The 20,673-nt window shown below is 44.5% G+C and overlaps 1 protein-coding gene across 2 annotated transcripts; it reads left to right on the top strand.

Moving 5' to 3' along the window:
• Positions 1-10,090: 10,090 nt before the first annotated feature.
• KCNJ8 (potassium inwardly rectifying channel subfamily J member 8) lies at positions 10,091-18,583 on the top strand. 2 transcript variants are annotated; one of them, XM_066633912.1, is made up of 3 exons: positions 10,091-10,476; positions 13,084-13,549; positions 15,611-18,583. In XM_066633912.1, the coding sequence occupies exons 2-3, from the start codon at positions 13,185-13,187 to the stop codon at positions 16,509-16,511; spliced, it is 1,266 nt and encodes a 421-aa protein (XP_066490009.1). In that variant the 5' UTR covers positions 10,091-10,476; positions 13,084-13,184; the 3' UTR covers positions 16,512-18,583. The 2 variants fall into 2 exon arrangements, with proteins under 2 accessions (XP_066490009.1, XP_066490010.1); XM_066633913.1 differs by lacking the exon at positions 10,091-10,476 and having other exon boundaries at positions 13,041-13,549.
• Positions 18,584-20,673: the final 2,090 nt, after the last annotated feature.

Here is a 20,673-nt window from a genome sequence, read left to right as displayed (position 1 = left end):
TGAAACCAGTAGAATCGGACGATGCAGCTTGATCCTGTGCATATTTACTCCAAATTAAGTCACATACTGTTCAGTGGGTTGATTCCTAAGTAGGCATGGGGAAGTACTCACTTTCTTCCCCCCCCCCAGGTGATTGCTTTAAAAATCCTGAGGGACTTTTGAATCAACTACTTGCAGCCCAATTTTTGTTGCCCCTTTCTCCATGTTGTCTCACAATCTCTTTTCCTCCCCACCTCTCCTTGATACTCCCCCTTTCCCCAAGAAAACAGACCTTACCTTGGGGAAAGAGGGAGTAGGAAGTACCCAACGGCAGGAGCGCTAGGTAGACAGCACAGGATAAGAGAGTGAGGTGAGCAGTGAGAGTCCCCTCCTTTGTGGCAAATAATGCCCAGTGTCAGTCATTTGCTGCTGAGTAAAGGCCCTGCAGCCTGCTCTCTGCCCTACTCTCCTTCCCTCCAGTGCCCTGAGATAAGGTGAAGAGGCAGTGTCCAAATTTATTTCAAACATGGCCCCTCAAAGGAATACTTAGCCAGACTCCAAATGGGGTTGATCGATCCAAGGAGGGAGGTGCTTGCATTTGTGTACCCTCCAGGTTGAATACTCATGGAAATCCTTCTGTCATTACGGAAAATACAATTTAAAAAAAAAGTAAAACAGCAGTTCGTTTTATACAGAAATAACCCCATCTGTATATAAAAAGTCTTTCTTGTAAAGGGAGGAGTGTTATAAGAATAAAAAAAAATCAGGCAGAGGGCAAGAATAATAGGGCTTTCTGTTTTGCAGAAGAAAAAGGAAACAAAATTGTAAAATGGTGAGATCCAACAGTATCTTCTGCAGGCCTTGCACCTGAGATCTGCTGTGAAAGTGAAATGCCTGGGTTTTGTGGAGGAGGAGAAACTGTTCCTCAACACCTGTACAAATTCACAACCACCGTCCCAGCACACACGTGTTCCCTATTGCTTGGGTCTGTTGGCTGTCGTATATGTGCTGCTACAACATTCTTTCTAGAACAACACTTGAACAAGAGAAGTTAATGGATGAAATTGGGGTGCATGGAGTTCTTGGAGTTGCAAGTTAAGGGTAGTCCCCCCCTCCCCATTGTTTCTGTAGTGGCCTGATGACTACTGATGTAATTGTGCTCAGTGCCAGGAAGCACTAGGTAACTATAACAAGAGGCCCTGGCTGCACTAGGTAAGTTGTCTTCTAAGTACACTGATGATCTCCATGATGCAGGAGAATCTATGGTGCTTGTGGCACTGGTGCTATTTTGCAGAGCTTTTGAAGACAATAACCATCACATGCTGGCAGCTCCTGGCAATAGGGTCTAATTACTATTATTGAATATAGGAAGCTGCCTTAGACAAAATCTGCAGTTGTCTATCTAGAAGTACCATTTTATACCGATTGGCGGGGTTCCAGCCAGGGCTCTTTTCCAGGCCTATTGACCTGGCTTTGCAGGGGAGGTCCAATTGCATAGTAGGCAGATGAGGGTCAAAGGACCCAGAGGCAGCAGAAAAGGGGTCAGGACAGACTGGGGTTAAGTGATGGATCAGGTGAATGAAGATCAGAAGGACCAGAGGCAGAAGGTGTAGTAAGGGCCAAGCAAGGATCAAGGACCAAGGAAGGCACAGCAGTCCATCTTGCTAATCCAGAGTGAAGTTTCTCTATTCCAGAGATTCCAATCCCTCTTTCTACTTTGGAAGATGCCCACAGCAGCTCAAATCAAAGTACACAAATAGAATAATAAAAATAATCATAAAATCTTTCTTCTTCTCTTCCTCCTCATGGGGCAGTTGATATCTCATGTTGGTCAAACTGAGGAACCTGGGCCAGGAGCAAGCGCTGTAGAGAGCCAACCAGGCCCCTACTGGCTCCCCAGGCCACCTGCGCAGAAGAAGAAGAGTACCCAGAAAAGGTGCTGCAGTGCAGCAGGAATTAGACCAATATCTCCTGCTATCTGGGAAATGCCTTGGTAGTGCAGGGAGAAAAGCACATGAGTTCTGCTGCCGGTCTACAGTTTGAGAGCCCTGGCTTCTTCTGGCTACCTGAGAATGCCAGGAGTTGAATGAATCAGGAACCTTCTGCATGCAAAACAAGTCCTCTACCACAGAACTACAGCCTTTGTCTACTCTAAGGGTACTTCATACACTCAAAGACCACCCTTGAAAACAGTGGATAACATTCTTACATGTAACAAGTTGCCTCTTTAGATTGAAGCAAAGGCAGCGATGTTCTTCCATTTCCTGTGAAAAAGCAGCACATCGACATCAGCACCAAAAGTAGACTGGATCTCAAAGCACCGCTGTAAATCAATCCTCCACAACACATCCAACAGCTGCCACAATTCATTCCCAACATTATTTCCCTATTAGTCGAACTGTCCTTTGCCAAGATCGAGAACTGCCTCTGTCATTCTCTAAAGCAGAGTCAATTCAGTTTATCATTTGTTATGAGATAAGAGAACCTTGACTCCTACAAATTAAGTGCTGGCACAAGAAGCATGGCTCGGTCCAAGTCAGTCCTGGATCTGAGGAGCAAAGTTGAGAGGTGAACTGTTGGCTGCTTCACACAGTGTATTTCTGTCCACATAAGTCATGGTTGCTGCCAATGCATGGGCCAGCTGAGCTTTGGTAGAGGCCCACAAAGGGAAGAGGAGTCCATTTGGAATGGCAGACAGGCTGGAGGCTACAACTGTCTGATGCTGGGCTGTGGATGGATTAGAATAGGAAGCAACATGCAAGCAGGGTGCAGGAGTGAGGGCATAATTCCACACCTATGAATTATTAAAGCCCTACCTGGTCAGGGAAAACCCGTGTATTCATGGCGTATTCAACCCGTGCAGCACATGGTTAAAACTACAAATTAAAAGCTCACTCAAACCAAATAGTCTTCATAAGATGTCTGAAACAGAGTAAAATGGGACCAGAGTCCTCCATACAGAAAGTGATTCACAGACTTGGCACTGCCACCAAAAAGGCCCTGTCATGTGCCAGCCCATCGGCTGTCATGGATGGACAGAATGGATAGCAGGGCTCTGATGCTGATCATAAGTGTCAGGCAGGCAGTTCTTACAACCGCTGCTCCTAAATGCCCATTTCCCGGTCTCCACCTCCATGTACTTGTCAGTTGAAAGGCATGTTGCAAAGAGGGAGGTGATTGGTGGTAGGGATTAGAGGCACTACCACTGATGATCAAGAGCACTCCTCCCTTCCCCAAAACATCTAGGGCCAACCCTGACACAAGGGGTCCTGGTCATTCCCGGTTATTCCAGCTTAGGTCGTCTGATGGCCACCTCTACAAGAGTCTACAGAGACACTTTCTCTGTCCCAAGTGAGAGAGGTGGCAGCTTGGGGGCCGTATGAAGTAGCACCACAACTACAGAATTCCCTTCCAGGTGAACTAAGAACTACTTCCTCCCTTGTGGCTTTTCAGCCATGGCTCAAAGCATACCTGTTTCGTCTGGCATTTGGTTGCTGAGTAGATAGATGTCCTCTGTGTCTCTAAAATACGGCTGTGACTTGATTGCCTCTCTGGACTTATTTGTTCCCCCAATGGCTTAGTGATATGTCTTAGTGGCTCCCCCAATGGCTCAGTGATATGGCTTTGTTTTTGTTTTTATGTTTCTCTGTTTAATGTTAAAATCAATGTTTTTAATACTACTTTTCTGTTATGATACTTTGTCCTTTATTACTGAGCGTTGCAAGCTGTCTTGGGCATTTGCTTCCTGGGCTCATTTGTTCCCCATTGGCCCAATGTTATTTGTTAGATTTTGCCCTGTTTTGGTTTACATTTCACTATGTACTGTTAAAATTAATATTTTAATGCCTTGTTTGATTTTCTTTTTACCTGTTTTGATACTTTGTACTTTATTATAAAGCTTTGTAAACTGCCTTAGACATTTTCTTCAGCATGGGAAAGGTGGGGTATAAATTTCTTAGGTAGGTAACTATGGGTGCAATCCTCACCAAATTTCCAGCACTGACCTAGTGCTGGAAAGCTAGCTAGCTAGATAGATAGATAGGCAGGCAGGCAGGCGGGTGGGCAAAGGAGATCTAGATTCAAATTCATGTTCACCCATGAAGTTTGCATAGTGATTTTGGTCCAGTCAACTATGTTTGATCTGAGCTTTTCATTGGAGTATTGTGCGTGTTGCCAGTGGCCTGGTTGCGGGGGTGGGGATCCACCACGCCCCCACTGTAGATGCACTAATCCAGCCTGACTGTATGGGTGGGAATCTCTTCACCTCCCCCACTTAGGGTGCAATTCTAGCCCACTTTTCAGCACCAACATAAGGGCTATGCATCTCTGAGGTAAGGGAACAAGCACTCCCTTACTTTGAGGAGGCCTCCTTGAGTGCCACCCAACTGCAGGATGCTGCACATGTCTCATTGGCACAACTTTGCTAGTGCTGGAAAGTTGGTTCAGATTTGGGTGTTCCTTGCTTTCCTCCTGCTGCTGCTGCTGGTGGACACAGCAGGTTGGTGGCTGGTCACCAACCCAGCAGCAAAATGCAGACATAGTGTAGCAGGAAGAGCAGCTATGAGTCTCCATAGGATGAAAAATGTGTTCCAAGAGCTTTGTCAACCTTTGGTCAGTACAGGTCCTCTTGAGCTCTCTGTGCCAAGATGTTCAACATTACCGAAGGTTGGTTACTGGATCAGACCTATGGGAAATGAAAGGGGGCACGTTGTCCCAATCAAGCCAACATTATCAGCACAGCAGCTCCTATGATCATAATACCGGGAACAGCTACAGGGACAAAAGCCATGGTGTGAACCCCCACCTCACCCCCACAACAAAGAGAAGGTCTGTCACATTAGGAAAGAGGCATTCGACTGCCCACCCAAAGAAATCCAGAATTTACAAGTAAGGTCTGGAGTGGAGGGAAATATGACAACACCAGTTTCTGATTACAAAAGGTAATGGGAGGCCAGTGCTTTCAAACATTAGGGTATTTTGATTATACTGTATTATCGTTACTATTAAAAAAATAATAAAAGCATTGAAAAACACTGACTTTTCAATAGCCAGTGGTGATGGAACGTGCATTCTACCAATGCAAAGAGCCGATATGATTGGGTTGATAGTCAACCCTAAGGGGAAATTAAACAAGACTTATTATAACAGTCTTTGTGCAAAAAGCTTTTTAAAAATCTTGCTTCCTTGCTTGCTTGTCACATTCAAGTTCACCTATTTACCAGATAGGATTAAATCCCTATCTTGATTTGATGGGTGCCTCTGGCTTGCAGATTTCATGATCGGACAAACGGATTAAGTTCAAATTATCCAAGTCAAGCAATGACATACACGGCAAACCCTTGGAAGAGAGATGAGTTAAGATATGTACTTAAGATTCAGTAACTCCAGATAAATGTCCTGGAGACATTTTTATAAAACTGTTTGGCAAAGGTTTAAAGATGCTGCTTTGGCTGCATTATAATGCAGCAGAAGTCTTTGATCAATCCTTAATTCAGGTGGTATCAGACTTTTATCCCTGAACTTTAAGAAAGCACAGGTGGTTAAAGGAAGTCACAGCTCTACTCTGAAATAAGAAAAAGAGATCATCATCATTAGTGATTCACCTTGAAATTGATTGGTTCCCCCCCCCCAAGGTTTCTGTGTCTACTCATGAAGAACCACAGTCATTCTGGGAAAAATAAATGTCATGGAATGGTTTTGAATTATCACTCCTCCAGTGCAGCACAGCCAATTTCTTCAATTTTTAATGGAGTCTTTCTTAACTGGTTCTGTACCTGCTGCAAACTTGTCGATGTTGATGTACCTACTGCCATTCTGGTTTGAATAGTATTGGGGGGGGTAGTCTTATAAGCATCTAGCATAGATCCAGGAAAGAAGCAATTTAGCGCTGGGCCTGGATAAAAATGATCTCTCAAACAACTTACAAGTAGTGCAGAAGTCATTCACATGACTTTTACAAAAGTGCAGTTAACTAGTGGCAAAAGCTACTTTTCTAGGCAGTAGTTATTCCTTGTATTTAAATGGTTCTTGAAGTAATTTATTGTGCACATCAGTGCAGTACACCTCTGAGTAAAAGGTGCTGGAGTCAAACAGAAGAAGACATTGCCATGATGCCCTGCTTGTGAGTTCCAAGAAGCAGCTGCGACAGACATGCTTGAAAGTTAATGCTAGACTAGGCAGTCTCTGGCTCTCATGATGATGGTTTGGCATGGCAATAGAGATACTAAGCTCCAAATAGTTCCCAGTTTGAACCTTGCCTCTGCCATAAACTCAGGGCACAATCCTATGGTGCCCAGGAAGACAGTGGCACCAAAATGGCTGCCAGTGTATCCTGTGGGGACAGGGAAGCTGCCACTGGTCTCCTTGAGGGAAGGGAACAGGGGTTTCCTTACCCCATGTCGAGCCTTGGTGGCCCTGATGGGTCTACATGGATCTGCGCCCACTGTTTAGTGGGCACAGAACCGAGGAGACCCATGTCAGTCTCCATGGCTCAGGAGAGGGGTTTAAGATGCAGCAGCAGTCTCTCTTGGGCCTGATCCTTTCCTCGTTCCACCTTCCCTCCACCCTGTTCTGCCAATCCCCACCCCCAAAAGCCTTCCTACTGCCTGGTAGGGATCCTGCTCTGTGCTACTTGGGAGTGTCCCGGTGGCACAGAGGCCCAGCGCTAACTGGTGTGGGCCTCTCTGGCCATACTGCAGGCTCACCAGTGGTGGCAATGTGCCTTACAGCACTTTAGTGATGGCCGTTGCCTAGGCAACACAGGAGCAAGTTGTGCTGACCGGGCTCAGGATCGGGCTGGCCATTAGGTTGCCTTGGGCAACTACTCTCTCTAAGCCTGAGGACCCCCCCCCCCCACTCCCAATAATATTAATTATCTGTAGCAGGGCAATTCTGACACAGTGGCATCACTAGGATTCCTGTCACCCGGTGCGGGAGGCCTGTGTGTAACCCCATGCAGGGGGTGGGGCAACACCCCAGGTGGTGGGCATGGTGATGTACCATTGCCCCCCCCCACTGGTTTTTTGGCTGTACCTTTTGTTAGAACACAGATATTTCAATGTGGTTTGTTTCATTGCATTCAGCATGAAATTACGCATTGATTGATATATAACTTGATGGTATTATTTCTCCAAATTCTGATTTTAATGATTTTGAAAACTTGTAGAGTCACACACCCGTGTCAACTTACTAACACGTTATTGCAGCTGTTCTCAAACTTTTAGCACTGGGACCATCCAGCCCCAGCACTGTCATGAAGTAGAGCGAACCTATCTCTGTATGTCAGAATTAATACTCTTAGGGTGCAATCCTAATGCACTTTCCAGCACCAACACAAGGGCAATGCAGATCCGAGGTAAGAAAAGAAACATTCCCTTACATTGAGGAGGCCTCTGTGAGTGCCAGGCAACTGCAGGATGCAGCACTCGTCCCATTGGCGTGTGCCTGTGCTGGAAAGTGGGTGAGGATTTGGGCCTTTAAAACACAAAAATTATTTGGAGGATTTGTTTCAGCAGCCGCCTGGCATCCACCCTCACGCACCCGTAGGATGCCTTTCAGCAAAGACAGGTTCCCTCCATCGCTGGAACCCTATATCTGGTGAGAACCAGTATCCTTCCTCTGTACGAGGCTCTGTCAGGCTCTGTCACCCCAACACATTTGATTACTGTATCGGAAGAGCAAGTTTTATGCAGGCTATGAAAAAGGCCACTTTTCTAATCTTGGTCCTATAAAACAGCTGCAAAGTGTGTCCCTCCAATTAGTTGGCAGGGCGCAGGGAGGGGGAGGGCAGTGGAATTATTTTTCCAAGAATGCAAGTTTCCATTAAACAGAAGAAGCCAAGTGCCAGGACTCTACACTTCATCAACTCAAAACCAGTGGGAAAACAGCACAAATGTTTTCTCTGAGCTGATTAGCTTTGTTTTGTTTTTACAATGATGTTTGGAGCGTATGATTTCTACCATTCCACAGCATATTTCTCAAGGGGTGCTCTCAGTGCAGAGGGGGGGGGGTGAAGAAATCTGCCAGACCAATGGTTAATATGACAGTTTTGTCAGCTGTCAAACCATAATAGGATGCACAAAAGGGATACATGCAGTTGTTTACCTTACACTGATGGCAACAGTGGCAGGATAAAAGAAGCTGACTGGGCACCATCCAGCAGAAGTTAGTTACAATTCAGTCCTCTTGAAAGCAACAAAAGAGGACACAATTGTGACAAAGTCTGTCAAGGGCTATTTAGCCATGGTAGCTGAATAGAACTGATTTTACTGTTCAGGAGCAGTGAACCCAGTGAACTCCAGGGGAAAATATATATAAATATAAATATAAATATAAATATAAATATAAATGTGTGTGTGTGTGTGTATTGCAGCGGCTCGGGGAAGCCAAAAGTTGACCAGGAAGTAGCTGGAGAAGGAACAGGGGGGTGGCCTCCTCTGAACCTGGAAGTGATGTCATGGCGTCTCACAGTTCATGTGATGTCATGACATTGTGTGACATCATGGCATCACTGCCCCTGGCTATGCCACCAACTGAAATAGTTGGGTTTTTCAGCAGCATGTAGGAGCACAATAAGAGAGAAATGATTTGCTTCTAACTAGAGCAAGTAGGAAGCAGACCATTTCTGTTCCTGTTGGTGGCAGGTTGGAGGGATGCAGCAGCAGCAGACTAGGGGTGAAAGGCACACCATATCTGCCATCCCCTCTCTTGCAATCCGCTGCTAATGCAACCTGCATCAGGTGGCCTCATGGGTGGGCCAACCTGACAGAGCACTTAATTGCCACAATGTACTGTTCTGGGCCCAATACAAGCTTGTAATATGGGGTCCATTCTCTTGTTTGTTTTTTAAAAAATTGGAGGATTTGGAGGGGATCTTTTGCTTCTTTTGTTCCCCTTTTTAAAACTCCTTACATTTGCTGGCTACCTAATTTGTACTGGCTGGCAGGGATGTAATTGAGGGGGGACAACAGGAAAGTGGAGCACTAGGATTTTTCCTAGAGCAGAAGCAGTGAAATCAAAAGTAGGTGATTCCTTCAAGAGGAACTTAGCAGAGAAGCAGCAACAGGCTCAGATGGCAAACTGAGAAAGTTGCCTTGGGCATACGTAAATCTCTAGGATGTCTTCTTCTCCAAGGGCTGCTGGAGAGACAGTATGTCACCTGTGTTACTTTAAGACTACACTCCTATCCCAGGTCTATGCATACTTCCCTGAAAGTAAGTCCTATTAAACACAATGGAACTTCTGAATAAACATGAGAAGGCTAGCACTATACCTTTTATATTTATTTGGGATATTTTTTTAAATCCCATTTTTCAATTTTGATACATTTGTTTTAAAGCTATTGCACTCTGAAAGTTTGGGATGAAATGCATCATACTGTGATGTCAGGCCATAGATAGTTTTTGCTACGGAAGAGGGAAAGCTCTGTGCAATCCTTGAGGCATGTCCCAGAAACCTTTGTAAGAGTGAGAAAAAAATACTGGGGCACAACTCTCAGCCATGCACATGGGAATGCCACTAGGGGCATTCCAGCATGTTCTTGCAAAGACTTCTAAAGCACTCCTCTTGAATCACAACCTCCACTTAGCAGCAGAAATATATTTTGGGCTGCTCCTTCCCCAGCAGGAAGAGTCAACCTGTGTCCAGTTACTCAGGGCCTGAGAGCAATGCTCTACACTGCCCCCCATTGCACCCCCTGATGCCACACTGGGTATTATCACTATCACTGGACCTGGGGGTTCAGGGGTTTGTCAGGTTGGCTGGCCCTCTGGTGGGTTTGTATCCTCTGGCCGACCCCTGATGCCCCCCTGGTCAAAAGTCACATGTTTCATCCCTCCATTCCTTACAGAAACCAGCCCACCACAGAACCAACCTGAGGGTCAGCTTTCCTTCAACATTCTAAAAATGGAGGTCCTGTTGACTGGAAAACTCCAGTGAACTCAACTCAGTTCACAGAGGTTAAAAGAGAATCCAACTCTCTTTCTCTCTCCCTCTTTGCGTCAATGGAGGTTTGGACTTTGGCCAGTGTCCTTCCCCCTCCTTTCTCTCTCCCATCCCCAAACTCAGGAAAAGGTTGAAAACTTTGGAGAGATTTGTGCGTCTGAGGAGGAGAAGGAGCTACCGCTGGTGCTGCTGCTGTTGGGATGGCTCTCTTCTACCTAATCTCATACGCAGCTTGGTTAGTCTCCCTCTGACTTGAGCTGTTTGACACTCTGCATTCTGCAGTCCCTCCTCCCCTTCACTGAAGAACAGCTCCTGGGCCAGGAAGTGCAAAATAACATCTTTGCCAGCTCTCTGGCCATCCTCTCCAGCTCGGAGGTCAAGTGGTGCAGGAATCCCAGAGGAGAGCAGTGACTGAAAGATCAGCCACCTGAGTCTTAATCCTGCATGCTCCACTCTTGCCTTCTTGCATCTTGGGGATTTGGCTGCCATGGAAGCTCAACGGATCTGGCCAGGCTGACACATGCTACAGAGTGCTTCTGCCGCTGTGAAAGGCTTGTAAGTTTCCGTTTTCCTTCTCGGGTCTATCTAAACTCCCTTAGATTATGCTTCTCTCTCTCTCCCCCCCCCCCACATCCTAGCAAATTCAGCCCAGGTGTTTGCAGCTGTTGCAACTCCCTCTTGAAAGTCCAATTTTTTTCCCTAAATGAGTTTTTTACTTCACTGAAGTAACTTCTAGCAAATAGTGCCAGTGCTTCATTTCTAAAATAAGAAATGATGTTCTCACACATCTTAAGAGTCACCCCCTCTACCCTAGAAATGTCTTCCCCCTAGTGTAGTTAATTAAGTTTTAGAGAAAAATACTTTGCACATGCTCAGAGGCACTCATATTCAGATAAGCCCAGAACTGTTTGTAGTGTTTTCACAATAAGGTTGTAGTGCTGCCCAATCTGAGGGCCCTTATTTTCACCTTCATTGCATTCCCTCCAGCAAATATTTGTTAAATATTATATGAACACTAAATTGGTATTAAGGTGTGTGTTTGTATGCCTTTTTGCTCCATTAACTTAAGTCATTGAGCAAATGAGACAGTAACTGTCTTTGGAACATAGTGCCAAGTATATAAAGATGTCACTTTACTAGGTCAGTATCTGCCATTCATGGTGTTTTCTAGCCAGGTCTGAATTAGCAGTTTCTATTCATTTTTGAACAACCAACCTAAGGAAGAGCCCAACATGGCATGAAAACTTACTTCCTGCAGTTCTTGCACTAGTATTCCAAAGAAAGGTATTTTATCTCACTTGCTATGTTGCCTGCTTGTGAAACTGACGTGGCTGATATGATAAGGCTTTTATCTTGGCTTATCTACCAGTGTTCTTCACTGTGCTAGGATGATACCAAGGTGCATATGGAATACATTTATTCCAAGCATTGTATCTTATTTATTAGAAATGCACCAATACAAAGGGTAAAAGAATTTCAAAATTCATAATACAATCTTATACATTATAATGTAGCATTATAACAGACATTATAACCTAACTTTTGGACTCAAAATACATTTGTTGAAATCATCTGGCCTTTTGAAATCACCTGAGAAAGGACTGATAAAGGGCCCAATCCTATCCAATTTTTCAGTGCCAGTGCAGCCATGCCAGTGGGGCATGCACTGCATCCTATGGTGGGGAGGTAGTCACAGAGGCCTCCTTAAGATATGGGAATATTTCTTCCCTTACCTTGGGGTTGCATTGAGGCTGCACTGGTGCTGGAAAATTGGATAGGATTGGGTCCAAAATCTGAACTATCTTTGGAAGATGTTTGAATGAGTGTTGTTGAAAAAATCTGGGATGGTTTAGCTTTTGGCCTCCATCTCGGGTACAGTTGCCTTGCCAAAGCCCTCTGCAGTTTATACTCTGTGGCTGTTGTGTCGCTTCCATTCATGTCAATTTAGCTTCTGCACCAGCAGAATGTCTTGATGGATGATTCCCCTACTTTTGCTTGGCACATGTTTTTATCTGTATCATCTGAACTAATATGCAGAAGCCCTCTGTTCCACTTCCTGAGAAATACTGGTAGTTTTGCCTAACCCCTTTTCAAATGTTCTAAATGTGTTGGAAGATCTTCTACCACATTGACCTTGAAATTTCACAAGAGGTGAAATTCAGCAGCAAATCAGCTCTAGTACCTGATCTGTCAACTCTTTCATGGCCTGGAGGAAAGCCTTGGACACTACTACCATATCCAGGACTGGTGGTGAGAGGTAAAGACCATCCACAATCTGTGGTGAGAGGTAAACACCACCCACACTCTCTTGACTATCAGCCCACATTGATGGGTCCTGGGTAGGAATGTGCCAAATCCATGGAGAAATTTCACTAACCCTGATGAAACTTGCTTCTACTTCCCTTGAAAATTCTGTCCAGGAATTTGAACTTCAAATTCCTGTTGAAGCAAAATTCATTCACAGCTTTAGTCTGAAGTACAGTGGTTAGAGTGTGAAGCACAGTGGTTAGAGTGTTGTATTAGGGCTGGGGAGACCTGGGTTCAAGTTCATGTAATGTTTACTGAGAGCCCAATCCTAATGTCTACTCAAATGAAAGTCTCATTATAGTCAATGGGGCTTTCTCTCAGGTAAGTGAGGATATGATTGCAGCCTTAGTGACCTTAAGTAAGTCTCTCTCTCTCTCTCTCTCTCTCTCTCTCTCATCCTAACCAACCTCAAAGGGTTGTTGTGATGACAAAATGGGGAGGGAGGTGAATCATGGGAAGTTTAATTTTTCATTCATCTCTTCTAAAAATCTACTTTATAAATCAGTCATGGTTCTTTAAAGGGAAGCTGATGCAGCTGCAGAGCAGCTCTGAGGTAAGAGAACAAATGTTCTTCCCCCTCCATACTATACCATGCTAGAAAGTTGGATAGGATTGGGCCCTAAGAAAGGTTATGAAAACAAATGAACCAAACTTTGTGCTGCACTGACCAACCTAGATTTTTGTATATTTGAGCTTGAGAGTGCAAAATGTGGCATATTTTATAGAGGCCCAGAAGCCCTTTATTCTTGTACATATATGAGAAATTCTGACAACCCTATTATGCAGCTTCTTCCTAATTAGGCACATGATTCTTGGTGGGAAGGGAATGAGCTGTATTTTTTTTTCTCTTCTCAGGATTTGATAAGAGTCAAAAGAATTCAGATCCCTTCACGTTTCTTTTCTGCTCTCCACTACATCGCATTTTTTGTTGATTTGTGGACTATGGTGATAGGAATATGTTGGCCAGGAAGAGCATTATCCCTGAGGAATATGTTCTCGCACGGATTGCTGCTGAGAATCTGGGCAAGCCACGCATCCGGGACCGTCCACGCACAGCCCGCTTCATTGCCAAGAACGGGGCTTGCAACTTGGCCCACAAGAACATTCGTGAGCAAGGGCGCTTCTTGCAAGACATTTTCACCACCCTGGTAGACCTGAAGTGGCGTCACACAATAGTGATCTTCACTACGTCCTTCCTGTGCAGCTGGCTCTTCTTTGCCCTGGTGTGGTGGCTGGTCGCTTTTGCTCATGGTGATATGGACCAGGAGTGTCCATTGAATGATGATGTCAATAGGTGGAAGCCGTGTGTCACTTGTGTCAGGTAAGGTGTGGTCATAAAAATGAAGTAAATGATGCCATGGTGACCAGTTTTTAAACAAGAGTGTCACATCAAGTTGACACTCTTTCATTAGTGTCATTAATGTATTCACACTGCTGTACGCGTGCAGCCTCACCACCATGCCTTGACATGGCTACTGAGCCAGAGAGTGACCCAAGGACAGTACTAGAGAGGTAAGCAGGAGCGTAGACTTAATTCCATGTCTTAAACTGTCCCATAGGTCCACCAAGTCCTGTCTAGGCATGAACACGTGCCCTATGCTTCTTGAGGCAACAGTGTCACAGCTTGCCATCCATAATGCATTGGGACATTTGTAGGTGATGGCTTGTTTTGAAACAAATACATCTAATACGTAGACCTTAGAGATATTCTCAAGGCCACTTTCGAGGTAGGCCAGGTGATCTTTTAAAGCCTACAGAGACTGCCAAATTCTGTCAACATTCAGTTTTTGTATTGAAGGCATTACTTTGTCTCTGTCTAACATAGCCAAGGCTCCATTCTTAAACAGCAGTCTCAGGTTGACATTGAGTCTGGAAAAGATATGTGTGGGGAGGGCTAGTCATGATCTCCATCCAAGGTTTCAAGAGGATATAGGCTCTCTGCTCAAAAAATAAATATTTGTGTCAACAAAGATAGACAATGTTTTGTACAAAGTTGTTCAGTATGCACTCTTTATTGTGGAGACTATTTTTATTCATTGATTTGCATATAAAATGTGGAATGTTTATATATCAAGGACAAGAGAGGGAATATTGGTAGGAGACTATCAAAAAGAGATACAGGCATGCCAAGGGATAAAGGCTGCAATCCTAACCACACTTTCCTGAGAGTAAGCCCCATTGAACAAAATAGGACTTACTTCTGAGTAGACCTGGTTAGGATTGTGCCTGATGTCTCCTGAAGAATGAAGTTATTCAAAGACTTTTTCTATGTGATATTAAATATACCTCCTAGAAAATGTTGGCCAGGAAACCCTTTTAAAAAACATTGAAAGTTAAGATTCTGTGAAATCTAAGTTCTGGATGAGGCACTAGATTTCACAAGTAATTTTATGGGAATACCGGATGCTGTAGGCTTATACCATAGTCTTTCGAGACTGAAGGTTGCCAACCATTTATGGACTTAATTTGATGAATGATAAAACATCTCTGATGTATCAAGCGCATGGAACATGCATAGCCAGTAAACATGGCAAGGGGATTATAAGGTATTGAGGAAATGTCACCATGATCACAGGTGAGCTGTGTGTGTGAAGGTTTCCATACTGGAAGAATTCATGTCAGTGAAAACTGAGCCAGCCAATATTGGAATGGAGATGGCCCTCATCACAATGTTATCCCTTCGCAGTGCATTACTTTTTTCCACACAAGTAAATGGCAACTGTTCACATAACTGAGAGAAAATTAAGGGGTCCACTAGCAGAGACCTGCTCCTGAGATGCCTGAACCACAGCTCATGCATGGATCTCACCCAACAGATCCATGTGATCAAAAGTATATTTCAGGACACAGATTTTACCTCAAGGGAGATTCACACATCAGTGGTCTTGGACTTCAGCACTGATCCAGGTGTAGGTTTGGACATCAGCAGAAGTTGGTGATTCCCATATGTGCTGGTGACATTAATAAATCCATTGTCAACATCTGGACCAATTTATACAATCAGACCCGGAAGCAAGGTATGGTTTTCCAAAACTATACCACTTCTGGCAGCAAGGCAAGGTTTGCTTGTTTGAAGGATCTCTCATGTAAATATTCCTAGAAGCTACACAATAAACATGTCAAGGAGAAGTGTTCTGTCTAATCTGCTTCCTGACATGCTGTATTTCTATGTGCAGGTGGGGGAACTTTATGGCAGGGGATCATTCAGACATCCAATCCCTTGCACATCCTGAAGTGGTACAGTCCAGGATATCTTTCACCAGCTGATTCTAAATTACACACATTACAGTCCATTACACGCATGACTCATCAATGGATAACTTGGCTGGTCAGATGTTTCAGAATGCTATAATGGTGTACAACTGTTTTCCCCTCCCCCTAGGTCCTTTGCCTCTGCATTCCTCTTCTCCATTGAGGTTCAGGTGACCATTGGTTTTGGTGGCAGAATGATGACTGAAGAGTGTCCCTTAGCCATCACTGTCTTGATTCTTCAAAACATTGTGGGCTTGATCATCAATGCCGTCATGCTTGGCTGCATCTTCATGAAAACAGCCCAGGCACACCGAAGAGCAGAGACCCTGATCTTCAGCCGGAACGCAGTAATTGCCGTCCGTAATGGGAGACTCTGCTTCATGTTTCGGGTAGGGGACCTGAGGAAAAGTATGATCATCAATGCCTCAGTGAGAATCCAGGTAGTAAAGAAGACCACTACCCCTGAAGGAGAAGTCATTCCTATCCACCAGCTAGATATTCCAGTTGACAATCCCATTGAAAGCAACAATATTTTCCTTGTGGCTCCTTTGATTATTAGCCATATCATTGACAAGCGGAGTCCTCTTTATGACATCTCTGCCAATGACCTGGCCAACCAAGACCTAGAAATTATTGTAATACTTGAAGGTGTGGTGGAAACCACTGGAATCACCACTCAAGCAAGAACATCCTACGTCTCTGAAGAGATTCTCTGGGGTCATCGCTTCGTGCCTATTGTGACAGAAGAGGAAGGGACCTATGCAGTTGACTACTCCAAGTTCGGCAACACAAGCAAAGTAGCTGCTCCGCGCTGCAGTGCCAAGGAGTTGGATGAGAAACCTTCCATCCTCATCCAGACACTCCAGAAAAGTGAGCTGTCCCATCAGAACTCCTTGAGGAAACGAAATTCCATGAGGCGAAACAACTCCATGCGGAGAACCAACTCTATGCGGAGGAACAATTCATCCTTCATTGTGCCCAAAGTCCAGTTCATAACACCTGAAGGAAACCAGAACACACTGGAGACATGACAGATCTTTAAAAAAGCTGTTTTGTACACACAGAAATGTTATTTTTTATTTGTGTTAAAATGTCAGTGTTGTTGACTTGAGGCCCAATCCTATCCAAATTTCCAGCGCTGTGAAAACAGGGTGTGTGCTGCATCCTGTGGTGGGAGGGCAGCCACAGAGACCTCCTCAAGGTAGGGGAATGCTTGCTCCCTTACCTCAGGGCTGCATCAGCACTGGAAAGTTGGATAGGATTGGGCCCTTGTTTGGAAATATAATGGGACTGGAGAATATTTATTATAGGAAAGCCCCAAGTCCATGCAAATAAGAGACACACTGTTACTCAGGCCTACTTGCAATTGATGTGCTAAGCCTGGGCTTGGACTGTACCACTTCAGGTTGTAGCAAGGGGCTCGCATGACTAAATCTTGTCCATACACAAAATTCCGAAGACATAGAAAACTACAAGTCAAGGAGAACGTTTCTAGCCTAGCCTTCAGTCTGGCATGATCATTGTTTATGTGTACAAATTTTTCTTTTTTTCCCCAGGGAGAACTCATTCACATGAGCACTGACTTGCAGCCTGAAATGGTACAGTCACCACCTTGGTGAGGATTAAACCCTCTACCTGTCATTCCATTTTCCTGAGTGTAGGATTTCTTTTTCATAAGGGAGCATTCCATCATGAGCCTTTACATCATGAGCCCACAGTTTAAAGTGCTACAAGCAAGAAACCCAGTGAGAAGTAGGTCTCAACATAGTTTTCATAATGGGGGCTTCTCACAGTTCAGTGACCATGTGACTTCACTGTGTAAGAAAAGGAAACATCAGAATTCCAATTATGTGAAATTAACAAAATGCCTGTCATTATGAGAAGTCAGGTGTGAATGGATTTGGTTGAAGGGGAGCTTCTATCTTACAGGGTTCAATCCAAGGCTGCAACCCCCCCTCCCCAAGAGTCCTGTCAGTGAACATCTGGGTTTTGCACTGCAATGGTTTCTTCAAGGGAAGCTGATACCTGTAGCAAATGTCAGGCAGTCACTTATATGGGTTAAAGAAAGAATTGCACTAAGGACATTGTTGGGGTGGGATCTAACTAAGATTAACCCCCATCCCCGACTGTTCATTATGTCATGGGGAAGGATAGGCTTTACCACTGGAACATTTTATCAGCTGAAGCAGTTTATTGTGAATGAATCAGTGGGGGCCATTGAAGTAGGAAAAAATGAAGCAGAATGTCATTGAGTTCTGTGGTACAAAGCAGCCTGGATCTGTCCTAAAGGACAATGAGTGACTCAATTGTCTGGGGCACAGTGTAGGTTTTGCACACCCTGCAGTGTCCTAGATTTTCTGTTGTCTTGTTCTGCACTTAGAAATGGAAGCTAGTGAATGGAAGCTAGGGACAGGGCTATCCACATAGCCCTGTCCTGTTCATTTGTATATCCTGTCCATCATTTGTTTCTGTCCATCAGTTCCACCCTGACTTCCACTGTAGTATGGCATCGCACAACAAAGCAAAGGAATTCAGGAACTACTTTGTCTACAGTCAGATTAACAGGAGCTCTGCACTGACACAGCAGCTTGTGGGCTCTGGTAAACAGAATCGTACCACCACAACTGCTATGATTAATAAACTGAGACCAATAAACTGAAACTCATGGCCCAGTTCTATTAAGGGCTGGGCCAATGGGCTCAGGGTTTTATGAATGTGGAAAACAGTTCCAATGGCTGCCAAAGGAGAGCTCTGCACGTCAGCAGCCATTTTGGTAGCACTGTTGCACAAGGCAGCTTCCAGGGTCTCCCAATTGCCCACATTCTGGAATGCCCTCCCTAGAGACAGACACTTGGGGCCCACTCTTTTTTCTTGCTGAAGCCAAGTTCAATCCGTTGAGTTAATATGAGCTTTCAAGGGGATGTCATCACCTAGAATGGTTTTTCTTGCTGTCTTTACCTATTATTTAATTCTACAGCTGCCATATCTATTTTTTGTTTGCTAAATTTAGCCATGGTTTAGTTTTAAAGTGTTGTATATTTTAGTGTTTGATTGTATTTTGAAAAGTTGTGTTGCATACCTTGCAGACTGTATTGTTGAATGGCAGTGATGCAAATAAATATCTTAAATAAATGAATGACTAAGTGCAAGGGCATGATGCAATCCTTATAAGGAACATTCTCTGGGTCCATGATCATTTTGATTTCCCTATGATCTCCTCCACACCTTTTCATGCCCCACCATATCCTTCGTGAAATGTGGTGACCTGAACTGCATGTAACATTCCAAGTGTAGCCACATCATATACTTGCATAAGGACATTATGGTATTGGCCATTTTATTTTTATTGTTGAGTTTTTTTTATAATGATTGCTATGGCAGATAACTTCCTCCCTATATGGTTTGAAGCAGCTGTGGTAAGTTGAAAAGCAGATATCACACAGCTACAGTCATCCAAAAACTTACCTCAATTAACAAAAATGTAAATGACCCTGGCTTACAGAAATGTATTAAAAACATTCATATCTAATTCATAGGTACCAGTTGTCCAGCTTCACAAAGAGGAGCTTTTTCCATAAAGTTTTCTTTCTCTGATGTGATGTTTAATTATGTTTTAGGTTGAGACTGTTGTGGAAAAGTGCAAGATCCCCCAAGGAGTTAAGGTGCGATGCCAGCAGTGGCCCCTTGCCCAGACAGGCCTGGGAAGTATGGGGTTAAAACCTAGGCTTTTGGTAGTGGGTGTGCTGCACAGCTACAGCCACTAGAGGCAGCCAGGTGATTACAGGATATAAGCAGCACTTGGAGCAAGGAGAGTTTGTGGGTAGTAGAAGGAGGAAAGCTTGGAGGAAGGAAGGAGAGAGGACCAAACTAAAATAACTGATTGACTGGCTGATGAACCAACAGATAGGCGGGCAGACTAATAAACTGGTTGACTGGTGGATGGACAATGAACTGATGGACTGACTCATGGACTAGCTAATGAACTGGCTAATGGACTAACTGACTGCCTGGTAAACTAGCTGAACAAGAGACTGCTGAGTGGTGGAGAGGTGAGGGAGCGCTGCTCTATGGAGAGGAGCTGCTGCTCTGAGAACTGGGAGGAGGGACCAGAAGATACTAGTTACTAGACACTCCCAGAAGATACTAGTTATCTTCCCATTGGTGCTAGGGTTCAGCAGTAGGTTTTTATGCCGATAGAGCTAGCTGTGCTTGAGCCAGGGAGACTAATTAGCTCAAAGTGAGCATAAGTTCTCTAGGCCAAGCTTTGGGAATTTGGAAAAGCAGAGACACAAAACTTGTCCCATATGCCCATCTGTGTCTGAACCAATGAGATCTGGGAACATTGACACGCAAGTACATGGGGTGAAGAAACAGTCTTCAATCTTACACTTTATGGGTACATCTCTTGGACGATCGATCCACATGACCGGAGACTCTTGTTTTCGATCAGGACAGTGATGGTCACTTGCCATTCCTGAGTACCAACTACATGTATATAAAGAGACAGCAAAATTATGAAGGAGCTGAGTATTGGTTACAAAGGAGGTTGAGAGTGACAGGGGGTGAGTTGAAAACAGGCCTTTAACTCAAGTCCTTTCCAGGCATTCTTCTGGGTACTGTAAACAGGGAATAGAAGTGCACAGGCTAGCCCTAGTCTCCATGCTAACATGCTTCTTAGCCATTTCCTTGGCACTTCTTTAGTTCAGCACCTAGCTGAGGATAGCACTAAACCCAGGTAGAGGAGGGAGTGTGGCTAAGAAGTGCATCATCCCAGGAATTGGGACTACTGCAGAAGGTGAGGCAAAGGAATGAATCATCACAGGAGGTGGGGCTGCAGAAGAAAGTGTAGCCAAATGCATCATCCCAGGGGTTGGGACTAGAGCAGAAGGTGTGGCTAAGGAGTGCATGGTCACAGTAGGTGGGGCTAGCCGGCATTACTCCTCTACCGGGGTACTGTGTATCCAGTTTTAGAAGCCTGAATAGGTCTCTTGTTTGTGGGCAGTGCCTTGGCTGAGTATATTAAACCACAGTGTTTGGGGGCATAATTTTTCTCCCTTCCACGCATTCTAAAATGGTGGACAATGGAGGCAACATCCAATTTCCTAAGTGTTCTTTATAACTGAGAAAACAGCTATAAGACTTCAGTCTGTTACATTGCCAGGCAGGGCAGTTGCAACCACAATAACAGCAGGC

The sequence above is a fragment of the Tiliqua scincoides genome, chromosome 7 (assembly GCF_035046505.1).
Source record: "Tiliqua scincoides isolate rTilSci1 chromosome 7, rTilSci1.hap2, whole genome shotgun sequence".
Lineage (NCBI taxonomy): Eukaryota > Metazoa > Chordata > Lepidosauria > Squamata > Scincidae > Tiliqua > Tiliqua scincoides.
This window is presented reverse-complemented; position numbering and strand designations above follow the sequence as displayed.